Raw genomic sequence first — 14,961 nt, forward strand, 5'->3', positions numbered from 1 at the left:
TATGTAGAAGACCATAATTATATTAATAAGTAGAGTTAGAAAAGAAAATCCCCTCAACGTAGAGGTTTAATACAAAACCGTATATTTAGCTAACAATTCTATGATTTGAAATTTATCCTAAGTTCTGCCTAAACTCAGTCCAGTCCTTTTGTTCCTGGCTGGGCTCTCCCGTGTGTGCAGGGCAGTGAGGCGGTTTTGCTTCAGGGTGTCTATGGGGCATCTGTCTGGGTGCCTCCCTCTCCTCCATGCAGTTCTTCATGCCCCAGTCATCCAGACCAGGCTTCACCTCAGCACAAGGCAGGGAGTGGACACATGCAAAGCCTTGACATGTTAGGCTCAGAGTTGCCACACCATTTCTTCTGGGAAATTCTATCAGCTAATGCAAGTTATAGGACAGACGAGACTCAAGGGATTGGGAAACAGACATCATCTTTTATTAGGAGATGCTTGAAGTTTGTATAATCAAGCCAGTGGATTCAGGGACATGGAAAGTATTGGAGGGCATCCTTCTAACTAAGCCACCGTATATTTTATGAGATATGTAGATACTAGATATTAATTCTTTAGGGATTTTGATGTATTGTTGAAATAACAACTCCCAAAATGTACCCGAGTATTGATTCTTTTCATGTTTTTGTTTAACAAAATAAGTTTCTTAACTACTCTTAATGTAGTCAAATTCTTCATGCCTTTTTCTTGTAGTTGATAAATATGATGTATTTTCCTATATTGAAAACATGATGATATTTTACTATATAATGATATAGTAAAATAGCATATATTGTATAATAAGATATAGTAAAATAATACACTATATTCTTTTAATATCTTATAAAATTGATATATTTTCCTTATAAATTGAAATATTCAAATGGAGTTGATTTATTAATATTACACAAAATAAGAATACAAATGTTCATATACATGATTTTTAATTGATAATAAAATGTCTTACTAACAATTATTGAAAAGTCCATATTTGCTTATATATCTTGATTATTCATCCTGTCATAAATAATGTCTGTAAGCACTTCTCTGGCATTTCTCCTCTTTTGAAGTGAGTTATTAACATTTCTGTATTGTCTAAATTATGTTGAATAGAAAGTCTTACCACCAGAATGGTACAAGTATTTTTCTGACATATTCTCTTATATAATAATGTCTTGGCTGGTCTTGAATGAGTGTTCTGTTACATAACATTGAGTATTATCAACTTCAGCAAAAAGTTAATATTTTGGTTTTTGGCTGAAATTGCTATGAAACTTCAGATCAATTTGGTGAGAACTGAGTTATTAACAATATTGCAATTTCCAAATAATGATTATTATATGAATAATCAGTTATGTAAGTGGTATTTTAATATACACTTCAATTAGTTACATAGATTTCTTTAGTAAGGCCTTTGTGTATGCTTTCCTAGATTCATTCATAGAGAACTTATTTTTAATAGCCTTTGGATAACTTTTTCCTATAAGAATTTTCTAATTTATGAAAATGTCCTAAGAATAATCACAATAAATGCCTCTTCCTTAGATTCATCAATTGTTAAATTGATGATGTTTTTATTCTCTCTCTCTCTACCTCTCATTCTCTGTATCGTTATTTCAGAGCATTCCAATACATTTATTAAGTTATTTAGTGTTATATGTTAACGGTTAGTGACATCTTTTTGAAATTTAAATTATCTCGGAGTAGTGAGATCCTCTTCAAGCAAGTACTTGTGTTCTTTAATCATGGCATTATTAGTACTTGGACAATTACTGTCTTGAATTTTTTGAAAACTATTTTTTTTCACATTGTACTTGTCCTTTGAAGATGGAGATGGAAATACAGATGAGTATCTTTGGATTTCAGTATTTTGATATCTGATGTGAAACTGCATAACACTGCAGAGAAAGAGAAGCTCTCAACAGAAACTAAAGATGGAAAGAAGTTGACCTCGTGTGCACATAATTGGTTCATGTACTTAGAAGATTCAGAAGAATCTAGAGGGAAATTTAAAACTTACAATTTTTTTTCTAATTTATTTTATTTATTTATTTTTGAGATGCAGTCTCACTCTGTCACCCAGGCTGGAGTGCAATGGCACAATCTCGGCTCACTGCAATCTCCGCCTCCTGAGTTCAAGCAATTTTCCTGCCTCAGCCTCCTGAGTAGCTGGGACTACAGGCGTGTGCCACCACGCTCAGCTAATTTTTTTTTTCTTTTTTTTTTTAGTAGAGATGAGGTTTCACTGTGTTAGCCAGGATGGTCTCGATCTCCTGACCTCGTGATCCTCCTGCCTCGGCCTCCCAAAGTGCTAGGATTACAGGCGTGAGCCACTATGCCCGGCGAAACTTAAAATTTAAACAGTTTGATGATGATACAATTTAGATATTTGTCCCCTCCTAATCTCATGTTGAAATGTGATCCTCAGTGATGGAAGTGAGGCCTGGTGGGAGCCGTTTGTGTCATGCAGACAGATATAAAAACACAGGGCCCGACAATATTCATCTGCGTTAGTCTGTTTTGTGCTGATGGAAAGGGATACTTGATGCTGGGTAGTTTATACAGAAAAGAGGTGTCTTCGGCTCACAATTTGCAGGCTGTACAAAAAGCTGAGCACCAGCATCTCATTCTGGAGAGGTTTCAGGAAGCTTTAACTTCCAGTTTAAGTTGTTCCATACTCCCATATCTGATCACAGGCTGTTAGAAGCGGCCATACTACTTCTTGAATGCTTTGCTGCTTAGAAATTTCTCCCAGCAGATACCCTAAGTTATCACTCTTTAGGTCAGACTTCCTCAGTGTTTTCAGACATGAACACAATGCAGCCAACTTCTTTCCTAAGGTAAAATAAGGGTAATCTTTGTTCCAGTCTCCAGTTAGTTTCTCGTTTAGATCTAAGACCTTGTAAGCTTAGACGTAGTGGCCCATATTTTTATCAGCATTTTGGTCACAATCACTTAGCCAATGCCTAACAAGTCCCAACCTATTCCTTATGTTCGCATGCCTTTTTCTGAGCCCTCCAGATGCTTCCAAACTGTGCTCTTTACTTAGTTCTAAAGCCACTATCACATTTTCAGGGTTTTTTTTTTGTTTTTTTTTTAGCAGTGTCCCACTCTGGGTGCCAATTTTCTGTATTAGTCCATTTTGAACTGCTATAAAGAAATACCTGAGGCTGGATAAAATATACAGAAAGAAGGTTCATTTGGCTTACCATTTTCCAGATTGCACAAAAAACATGGCACCAGCATCTGGTTCTGGTGAGGCCTCCGGAAGCATTTACTCATGGTAGAAGGTGACAGAGGAGCAAGCACATCAAATAGCAAGGGTGGAAGCAAGAGAGAAAAAGTAGAGAGACATGTCAGAGTCTTTTATACCAGATTTCATGTAAACTAATGCAGTGAACACTCGGTCATGACCATGGTTGGGCTGCCCAGCCGTTCATGAGGGATGCCCTCATGGCACAAACACCTCCCACCACACCCACTTCCATCACTGGGGATCACATTTCAATATGAGATTAGGAGGGGACAAATACCCAAATTGCATCACCATCAAACTGTCTCAATTATAAGTTTCAAAATTTCCCTCTAGATTCTTCTGAATCTTCCTAAATACGTGAACCAATCACATGCACACAAGGTCAACTTCATTCCATCTCTAGTTTCTGTTGAGATCTTCTCTTTCCCTGCAGTGTTGTGCGGTTGTAATGCATAGTACCTAGGAATAGATTTATGTTCATTGTTTACCTGATATGCTGTGATCACCTGAGAGTTTATAATGCCTTTTATAACTTTTGGAAACTTAACAAATATTTTAAGTATTGCCTCTTCACCCTACTGTCTGATAGACTTGGCTATTTCAAATTTACAATTGTGCAATCTAACAACAATACAAGTTTTCTGCTTCTTTGATAGGTTTCTGAATTCCAGTTGTCTTCAGCAGATATGAAAGTTCTAGATGGCTTAAACAGAAATTTTCGATATGTTACCTTAGATTAGTAAGTAACTTTGGTAAACGGGTTGGCTAATTCATTTTCGGAAGAGAAATGTCAGATGGCTTTTAAATGTTACCTCAATATTACCAAGACAGAGGTCAGTGTGCATGACGGGGTGGGGGGGGGCAGGAGCTTTCTGGAACTCTTCTCCTGGATTCACTCCAGAGCTCTGTTCTCTGACAGGGTGAGTGGGGTCAGGGTCGGCATGGGTCAACCTCCGCCTCTGCTCTCTTGAATTCATGAAGAGCAGTTAATATTATTGCTGAGTCTGTGCCTTTTATGTAGGACTGGCATTTTGCTATGGCCTAGTGTACAAACTGATTATTGCCCATGTGGCCTGATTAAATGTTCTTCCAAATCAGCTCAGTTCCTTATCAGATAAAAACATTTTAATCAATCTTGAGATTCATGCCAGAAATTCTCATGTCTTCCATATGGAATTGCTTACAAGATCATGTCAATACAGAATCTTTAATCGTTTCAAATCTCTTTCTCTCTTCTCTTTAGACATTTGCTCTTGACCCAAAAACTGTATTTTGCCTCCAGAAAGTTTGCCTTAGTGGGCAATAGAACTCTTGGCTTTGAGTTTTTGCAATATGGAAATCTCAATGCAAAGTATAAAGAACTTTTAGGGAAGAGAGATTAAAAATGAAGGGAAGAGCTGGAGACTAAAGCTCCATTTTGTATAAGCTTCAATGTATAATTGACAAAAGATCCTACTCTGTCTACATGCTCCAAGCTTCTAGGATTCACAGAAAGGCAATTCATGTGATAAGGGCAAAATAAGTCATGTCACTGCTTGCAGTGGAGATATTAACCAGGTAATAGACATGATGAGATAATGTGTTAAAAAGGGTAAGCACAGCAGCACATCATAAGAACTCAAACATTTTTATATATATTATTGTTTATACTTTTATTAGTTTAGAGAAAAATAATCGGAAATCATGAAAAAGAAAGGAAGAGTAGTAAACATAGGTAATTATCGTCATCGATTAATTATTTCACATTAACAATTGGTTTAGTCATCATCTTTCATCACTATATTTTGTGTGATTTTCATTTGAAGATTGTCCTTAGCATATTGTAGGATTTAGGATATGGAACCCCATAGCATATATAACAATTTACATATCTGAATCAAAGAAAATATTTTCCCTATGGTAAGCAGCCAATCAGTGAAGAATGAATTTTTTATTCTGTAGCATAATGTAAGACACACACACAAAAAAGAATACATCTTTTAAAAGGATGTGTGATTGCCACCAATCACATTTAACACTCAAACTTCTTAATAAGGATGAACATATAGCTGGCTTGCTTTTATTCAAAATAATGCAGAATGAGTTCCTGTTTTCATTGAGAATTTGAAATAGAAAAGGTCAGAATATCTCTTTGCTCTGTTGACAGATATGGAGGACTATGTTTGAACAATTGACCCTGTGTGGTTTATGTGACAAATTCCAGGAAAGGAAATATAATTTTAATAATTAAATTTGGAAAAAAACCCATATTATAAAGTTATGTTTATAAAAGTAAGAAAGATTCTATAACTTGTCAGAAAATAAACTTCTTAACATTCACACTAAATGACAGTTTCATAGAAATCACTTTTCTACCACTGTAGTAATAGAGTCATTTCATCCCTATTATGTACTGTTTTTTCTCTTTTCAGTCTTGCAGGCCACCCTAATTATCCATTCAGATGAATATTAACATGGAGGGCATTACATGACACGTAGCAGAAGGCTGCCTGTGGGTGGTGATGCAGAGGACATCTCTATGATGCTGACTGGACATACCACCTCTCTCTAAATCCATCCTGCTTAGCAACTTCAGTTAGCCAGAAGATATAAATCCATAGGCCGGAAAGCAAAGACAATAAATTTGTATCATCTTCAAATAATTGAATGTTTTTCCTAAAGATTTTTTTCCTACTCCTTTCTCTGTTACTTGCATGTTTCTTTTCCTTTTGGTTCATGAGGGCCAAAAAATGCAATTTGCCTATAAGTTTGGGGCAGGGAGTGTACGATGATAACAACCATTGTATAGACATTTTTGAGGTGAGAGTGGGTGGAGTTTTCCTCCCCAGGTTCCTGGAGCTCTGATTCTTGTGGTGCTGGAAGGTCATCCTGTCAATACAGCTCACCTTCCAGACTCTATGCTGTTTATTTTCTCTTTTCTAAAAGAGCTAAACACAGACTAGCTGCTAAATACCTGTCACTTGCTCCTCCTCTGGAAGCAGAAAATAAAACTTCAGATCAATATCCCTGATGAATACAGACCAAGACATCCTCAATAAAATACCAGCAAATTGAATCCAGCAGCAGAACAAAAAGGTCATCCACCATGACAAACCAGGCTTTGTTCCCGGGATGCAAGTGCAGTTCAATATACATAAATCATCAAATGTGATTCATCACATATACAGAACAAAGGCAAAACCCCAATGGTTACCTCAGTAGATGCAGAAAAGCCTTACAATACAATTCAACATCTCTCTATAGTAAACACCTTCAACAAACACAGCATCACAGGAACGTGCCTCAACGTAATAAGAGCCATCTATGACAAACCCACAGCCAACATCACAATGAATTGGTAAAAACTGGAAGCATTCCTCATAAGAACCAGAACAAGACAAGGAAGCCTACTCTCATCATGCCTGTGATACTGAAAATCTTAGCCAGAGCAAGCCTGCAAGAGAGAAAAAAAAAGGCATCCAGGTGCGAAGAGAGGAAGGCAAGCCATCTGTATTAACAGATGATATATAGGATTCTATACCAAGAAAATCCATCTCTGCCCAAAGGTTTCTGAAACTGATAAACAACCTTCGAAAGTTTCAATATACAAAATCCACAAAATCAAGCAGTTCAAAATCAAGCAAGTACAAAAATCGGTAGCAGTTCTATACACAATGTCCAAGCTGAGAGCTAAATCAAGAATGCAGTCTGGCCAGCAGCAGTGGCTCAAACTTCTAATCCCAGCATTTTGGAAGGCCAATGCAGGCAGATCGCTTGTGTCCAGTAGTTCGAGACCAGCCTGGGCGACATGGCAAAACCCTGCTGGCTCTACAAAAATATAAAAAAAATAGCCAAATATGGTAATGCAGGCCTATAGTCCCAGCTTATTGGGAGGCTGAGGTGGGAGAATCACTTGAACATGGAAGGCAGAGGTTGCAGTGAGCTGAGATTGCCCCACTGCTGCAACAGAGAGAGACACCAGCTCAGAATAATTAATAATAATAATAATAAAAGAATACGACTTCATTCACAATAGTCACAAAATATCCAGGGACACAGCAAACCAGGGAAGTGAAAGACCTCTGATGAGAATTAACAAACACAGCTGAAAGAAATCAGAGATGACACAAACAAATGGGAAAAAAATCCTAGCTCATGGATAGGAAGATTCAATGTTGTTAAAACCACAATAACACCCAAAGTAATTTACAGATTTAGTGCTATTTCTGCCAGACCATCAACACCATTTTAAAAGAATTAGAAAAAAAACTATTCTAAAATTTCTAGGGGACAGAAAAAAGGCACCTGAATGCCCAAGGAACCCCAAGGAGGGGGAAAAAATGAACCCAGAGGCATCACGCTACCCAACTTCAATCCACACTACGAGGCTACTGTAATCAGCACAGCATGGTACTGGTACAGAAACAGGCATACAGGCTAATGGAATAGGCTACAGAACCCAGAAATAAAGCTGTACATCTACACCATCTGATCTGCAACAAAGTTGAAAATACCAAACAGTGGGGAAAGGACTCCCTGTTCAAAAAATGGTGCTGGGATAACTAGGTAGCCATATTCAGAAGAGTGAAACTCAACTCCTTTCTTACAAAAATCAATTCGAGATGGATTAAAGACTTAGATATAAGACCCAAGGCTATACAAAGCCCAGGAGAAATCCTAAGACATAGCATTCTGGACATAGGCCTTGGCAAAATGTAAGGATGAACTCTCCAAAAGTAATTGTAACAAAAATTAAAATAGACAAGTGAGACTTAATTAAACTAAAGAGCTTATGCACAGCAAAAGAAACTTTCAACAGAGTAAACGGACAACCTACAGGAAGTGAAAAAATGTTTGCAAACTATGCATCTGACAAAGATCTAGTATCCAGAATCTGTAATAAACTTAAAAAGTCAGAAAATATCAGATGTGGGCAAAGATATGGAGAAAAGAGAATACTTCTACAATGCTGGTGGGAATGTAAATTAGTTCAGCCACTGTGGAAAGCAGCCTGGCGATTTCTCAAATAACTTAAAGCAGAGCTACCATTTAACCCAGGAATCCCAGTACCTGATATGTACCCAAAGGAATATAAATTGTTTTACCAAAAAGACACATGCACATGTGTGTTCATTGCAGGATTATTCATACAGAGACATGGAATCAACCTAAATTCCCATTTATGGTGGACTGAATAAAGAAAATATGGCACATATACACCAAGAAATACTACACATTCATAAAACAGAGTGAAATAATGTCCTCTGCAGCAACGTGAATGCGTCTGGAAGCCACTATCTGAAGCAAATTAACACAGGAACAGAAAACCAAATACTACACGTTCTCACTCATAAGTGGGAGCCAAACACTGAGTATATATAGACATAAAGGGGGGAACAGTAGTCAGTGGGATCTCTTTAGGGCGGATGGTAGAAGGAGGGCAAGGGTCAAAAAATTACCTAGCGAATACTAGGCTCCATATCTGGGTGACAAAATCATTTGTCCATCAAACCCCAGTGACACACAATTTACCCAGATAACAAAACTTCACATGTATGCCTTGAACCCAAAATAAAGGTTGAAAAGGAAATATTAATTTATTGTATCAATATGCCAAATGATGGGATTCAAAAGTATTTCAGGAGGTGCATAAGAAAACTGATCAATCTGAAATAAATAGCACTCATACTAATGTAGTATTCCATATTCCTTCAACGCATTATTTAAATTTGCATGTGGTTATTAGCTCATTTATTCTTGTACATTTTGTCTTGGAAAATTGCAGGTGGAATGTCACCCATAGTTCTCCCAGAGCAAACACCTGCAGTTTTGCAAGTCCAAGGACTCTGTTTGAGTTGCCTCCAGGGCCTTGGTGTCCCACAGATACCCAAGTGCTAACAAGAACATCAGAGTTAGCCCATGGCAGGGATTCCACTGATGATGAAAAATTCCTATTAAAACTAAGGTTTTTAATTCTATGATGAATGAAGTCAAAAAAGTAAAAACAGTATTATAGTTAGTTTTCATGAAACACCACTAAGCTTCAGTGTCTCCCACATTCTTTCCTTCCTGTGTCATCTACACATCTGTCTACTCCTAACCCCACTCCAACTATAATATTTAAAGTGATTTTAATGTAAAATTTGCATAAGCTGTAAGGCTGTACAATTTTGACAGATGGATGTATTATATAACCCACATCTCTAACATGCTAAATAATCTTTCCCTCTTTCTTTCTTTCTTTCTTTCTTTTTTTTTCTTTCTTTCTTTTTCTTTCTTCTTTCTTTCTCTTTCTTTTATCTTTCTCTCTCTCTCTTTCTTTCTTTCTCTTTCTTCTTCCTTTCTTTTCCTTCCTTCCTTCCTTCCTTTTTTGAGTAGGTGTCTCACTCTGTTGCTCAGACTAGAGTACAGTAGCAATCACAGCTTACTGCAGCCTCGACATTTCAGGCTCAAATAAATCTCCTACCTCAGCCTCCCAAGTAGCTGGGGGCCACAAGTACATGCCACCACACCTCGATGATTTTGATTTTATTTTATTTGTTGTAGAGATGGATCTTACTGTGTTGGAAACCTTCTATCACTCAAAAAAGTTATTTTTTCATTTCTTCTGAGAAAACAACTCCACCTCTAGGTGGCTATTTTTTTTTAAATCTTAGTTTTGTTTGCTCTAAAATTTTATATGAAAGACTTAATGCATATTATATTTAATCAGGCTTCTTTTGCTCACCATGTTTGTGAGATACATTCATGTAATTGCAATGTCTGTAGTTCTTTTTGTTTTATTGCTGGTAATATTTTATTATATGGACAACTATACTACCAATTGTGTATCCATTCACCTGTTGATGGACAATTTACTTGTTCCCAGTTTGCTGCAATTGTGAATAACTTTCTACGAATATTTATTGAACTTTTTATAATCATACTACATTGTACGAGTTCCTCTCAATTCTCCAGAGAGGTTCAGGAAAAGGAACAGCATACTCTACATTTCCCATCTTACTTCCCTTCCATCTGTGTGTATGTATGTGTGTGGCTGTATTTTTCAGGCTAAATTGTGACAGTCCACATCTCTTTGAGGAGCCAATCTTGAAAGCCATTGCCAAGAAATGCAGTCGAAGCCCAGACCAGGTCACCCAGCTTAGCGGCGTTGTCGGTTCTGGCAAGGGCTTCTCTGAGAAGAGAATGCAAGATGACCTTCAGGTATGGGTCCAGTAGTGCTTCTTCAGAGTGAGCTGTGGGTACTGTCCTGGTGATCTCTCTTGCATGGGAGCATATACTTTGTTCCATTCATTCTCATGCTTCTCTCCCCTGTGTGCTAGGGATGGGGGCAGCTTGGAAGGGTGAGAAGAGAGAGCACTGGACTCAGAGTCCTAAGGTTTGTCACCTCTGTGCTTGGCTTTGCCACTTTACTAGGTATGTGACACTAAGCAAATTTCAACTCTATTATTTTAATCAGTTTTAGGAGTTCTACATCATAATAAATTTAAGGGCCCTGAGTTCTCCCATTCACCTTCTCTGCCCAACAAACTCCTATTTGTATTTTAAGATCAAACCCAAATAAGATAAGCTGCTTTGTTTAACCACTCAAACCACCCACCACATTTTTTTCACCATAATAATAATGGAACAGCTCTGCTTAGTGGGATTTTTTTTCTTATTAATTGCCCACTGTTTGCCAATATATCAGTGTGCTTTCTGGATGGTGAGACCCTAAACGGAGTGACTCTTTCTAGGTCATCTTTTATCACCTTTCTTCTAGCAGAGAGGAAACCAGGTGTAAGTTCATAGCCTTACCAAATTAACATATACAATGAGTAAAGTTATTTCCTAAACCTCTCCCCATGTACACTCTGGGCCTTATATTAATCACGGGTCTCCAACTTATTTTGTTTTGAATCCCACAAGAATTTTGAAAAACCATGTAAGCTATTTTTCATTTTGAGATGACAGCTACAAATTTTATCATGAGTTTCATATTTACAAAATACAACATTTGAGACATATTATTTGTAATGTATTTACTTCAAAACATTTTAGTTATAGATCAAGTATATTCATTTGTGGGAAAATTCAATTGGCAAATTTAAATCTCGTTAAACCACACAGATTACATTTTATTTTTCAGTTAAACACATGTTAATACCTGCTCCCATGACAACCATATAACTTCTGAAGTACATTATTTAAAGGAATAATGGATAAATTGGTGGGTGGATATATAGGAAATAGATATATATAGAGAGAAATAGATGATGATGATAGTAGATGGAAGGATGGATGATGGATAGATAGATAGATAGATAGATAATAGGCAGATTATCTTAGCCTTTCATGAAATCGTCTTCTGGACCACATAATGAACTTAGTATTTTTTAACCAAAGATATCTCCGTTTTGCTATTAAAGGACTTCCCATTAGGGGCTGCTCCCATGACAACCATATCGTTTCTGAAATACATTTTTAAAAAGAATAATGGATAAATTGGTGGGTAGATAGAAAATGAACAGATATGTATGTAGAGAAATATAGAAGTAGATTATGATAATGGATGGATAGATAGATAAATAGAGAGAGAGATAGATGATACATAGGCAGGTGATCTGAGTCTTTCATGAAATTGTCTCCTGGATCACGTAATAAACTTAGCATTTTTTTTTTAACCAAATATCTCTCTGTTTTGCTATGAAAGGACTTCCCATCAGGGGCTATGTGTTGACAAGTGAAAACCAACCTAGACGTAAGTAAGAGAAATTTATTCAAAGGGTGGAACTCTCAGCATAACATCTATGTATCTCAAAGATCGATCAGAAAACATTTTTTATAAGGACAAGCAAACACAGCTGCAAGTAGATGGTATTTAGGGGTCCTGAGGTGAGCAAGTAGAAGAGTTGATTAGGAAATACTTTTTATGGGACAGATTACTGAGTGGGATTGTCCTCTTGTCCAAGGCTTGTTCAGTCTAAGACTAAGACTGGATCGAGTTCCAGGGGAAGTGGGGAAACGAGAGCCTGACCAAGTGTGGTCAAGTCCAGGTGGTAGGTATTGTGTCCACACTTTCTTTTCTATTTTAAAACAAGTGATTTCTTTTTTCTGTCTCAAGCAATTCTCTAGAAATATTTTAGATTGATGAGTGTACACTTTTCTTATGAGAATTGGTGCGGAGTAGAAGAGGGGTGGGATGGAGAAGAGGCAGAGCTCAGGTGGAAGAGGTTCCAGGCCAGGTGCACCTGGAAGCTGATGAGGATGGAAATGCCTCCCCTAATGCCATCCTTGCCTCTGTCTCCTGCGAAGTCCTTGCATTCCCAGGTGGAAGCTGCTGTCCTGGGGAAAGGTTAATGTGAGTATTGCCTGCCTTTCAGGTTTTTGACTTTGAGTTGACTCCAGAGGACATAAAAGCCATTGATGGCCTCAACAGAAATCTCCAACATGCTAAGTTACAATTGTAAGTGATACTAGCAGATTCTTTCACAGACTGTTTTCTGTGGCACACACAGAAACAGAGGAACACATCTTGCCCACATCAGGAAGACAGTCCTGAATTCAGGCACGGGATGAAACAGGAGATTCGCTGTAGCCCTCAGCCCATGTTTCCTTCAGGGCTCTATTTCTGACCCAACAGAAAATCTATCTGTAAGTAGCGCTGCCTATGTCTGCTCTATTGTGAATTCACTTTTTTTTATGCCCTCACTACCAGTGCCTGGGTCCTACACTTTGGACCCACTTACCCATTAGACTAGAAGGCACAAGCCTGTCTTAATTTATGTGAAAAAAGAAGAAAAATTAACACAATAATAACAAATATGTAATAATGACTCAAACCTGGTCTATCTTCATGTCCCCGCCCCAGCAGAAGTCTCCACGTGGTTCCTGCCTAGTGGAGACGTGGGAGCAGGACCACAGCCCTGCAGACCCCAGAGTCACAGAGTCATCAGCAACTTCTGCCTGGAAAAGCCACAGGCATTGCATTCCAATCTGTGAAAGCAGCCACATGGGCTGTGCTCAGCAAAGCCATGGGGACAGGACTGCCCAAATGCTTGAGAGCTGACCCCTAGCACCAGGTGCCCAGGATGCAGGACATAAAGTCCATGGAAATTATCTTGGAGCTTTAAGGTTTGATGTGTGCCTTGCTGGAATTCTGATTTCCGTGAGTCCTGTTTCCCTGTCCCTACTCCTGCCTTTTTTGATTACCTTCCTTTTTGAAAAAGGAATGTTTACCCACAGCTGATAACGGGGTTGTACTTTGAAAGTAAATAACTTGTTTTTAACTTCATAGGCTTATAACTGGCAGGAAGTTGCCTTGAGTCTGATAGGAATTTTTGGACTTTGGAATTTTAAGTTGGTGCTGGACCAAGTTACAGCTATTGGGAAATGTTGAGATGAAATGATTGATTACATTTTGCATGTGAGAAGACCATGAATTTGTGGCTTGGAGGCAGAATGCTATAGCTGGCATATGTGACCCTCCCAACCATATGCTGAATTCTCAATGTAGGAGGTGAGGCCTAGTGAAGTCATTATGGCCACAGGGGCAGATTTCTCATGAATGACTTGGTGCTCTCCCTATAGTAACAAGTGAATTCTGGCTTTATTACTTTTTTAATAGCTGCTTGTTAAGAAGAGCCTAGCACTTTACTTTCCTCTCTCACTCTGTGACCTCAGCACATGCTGGCTTCCTTTTCCCTTCTGCCATGAGTGGAAGCAGCCTGAAGCCCTCACCGGAGGCCTAATAGATGCCAGTGCCATGCCTCCTGTACGGCCAGCAGACTGTGAGCCAATAAAGCTCTTCTTTATAAACACTCAGCTTCAGCTGTTCCTTTACAGCAACACAAATGGACTGAGACAGTCTAATTTCTCCACACACCTAGAACCAGCATGTCCTGAGTGGGTGATCTTAGTCCCTGATAATCACAGACATACCGTTTGTGACAAAGCTTTCCAAATTGGAGACAACCTGTAGGGTATCAATCCCACCCCAGGTCCTGGCTTGCTTCAGGATTCCTTAATTAGGGATGGATATGTTTCTTCTCATATCTCCATGAACCAGTATTTTCTATAGTTGAAGACCAGCCTGGAGCCGAATGTATAAACAGCTCAAGTCAGCTCCCTCATTGTTTGCGTCACAGCAAGGTGAGGAAGAGTATGCATGGAATACAGGACATCCATTAGGACGTCAGCTAGTATTACCGTGCCCTATGGTTAAGGTCAGTGGGAAACTACAACAGCCCAATCCAGGCAGGACTACAGGTGACCTGCCCTTCAAGAATAAAGGTTTGGGTCACTCCACCCGGGGGCGGGGGGGAAAGACCTGCTGAGTGCTTGCATTATCAGGTATACAAGGATAGATCCGACATGCAAGAACATAACCAATTAGAAGAAGGTAGTCATCAGTACCAGCTATGACCGTGTGACCAGCTGCAGAAACGAGGACTTGTCATGAGTATTCCCTCTTCTTCTGTTAGAAACGTATTTGTGCATGTGTACACTTGTACCAAGAAAATATCTTCATTTTATTTCCTTTCTCCTTTATCATGTGACATAAGATTTCTTGACTTCACATCAGCGTTTAAGTATTGTTAACTTTATATAACTTTACAGTATTTGGGGTGGGAATTGGTGCCTTGCCCATTGTAGGAAGGGTAATTGTATTATGTTAGGTGTAATTATGACCTTATTATTGTATTTATTTGAATATTATGTATGACCTCAGGAGATGTGTAGGAGTTTAAGTTGACAAA

General features: G+C 38.4%; 1 protein-coding gene across 1 annotated transcript in view; it reads left to right on the top strand.

Moving 5' to 3' along the window:
• Positions 1-5,886, top strand: part of LOC100405255 (aldo-keto reductase family 1 member C4-like) — a 40,512-nt gene extending 34,626 nt beyond the window's left edge. Inside the window, 3 exon segments of the mRNA XM_054258446.2 lie at positions 3,901-3,983; positions 5,656-5,679; positions 5,681-5,886. Coding sequence (XP_054114421.2) covers positions 3,901-3,983; positions 5,656-5,679; positions 5,681-5,696 — 123 coding nt within the window. The 3' untranslated portion in view covers positions 5,697-5,886.
• Positions 5,887-14,961: the final 9,075 nt, after the last annotated feature.

The sequence above is a fragment of the Callithrix jacchus genome, chromosome 7 (genome assembly GCF_049354715.1).
Source record: "Callithrix jacchus isolate 240 chromosome 7, calJac240_pri, whole genome shotgun sequence".
Lineage (NCBI taxonomy): Eukaryota > Metazoa > Chordata > Mammalia > Primates > Cebidae > Callithrix > Callithrix jacchus.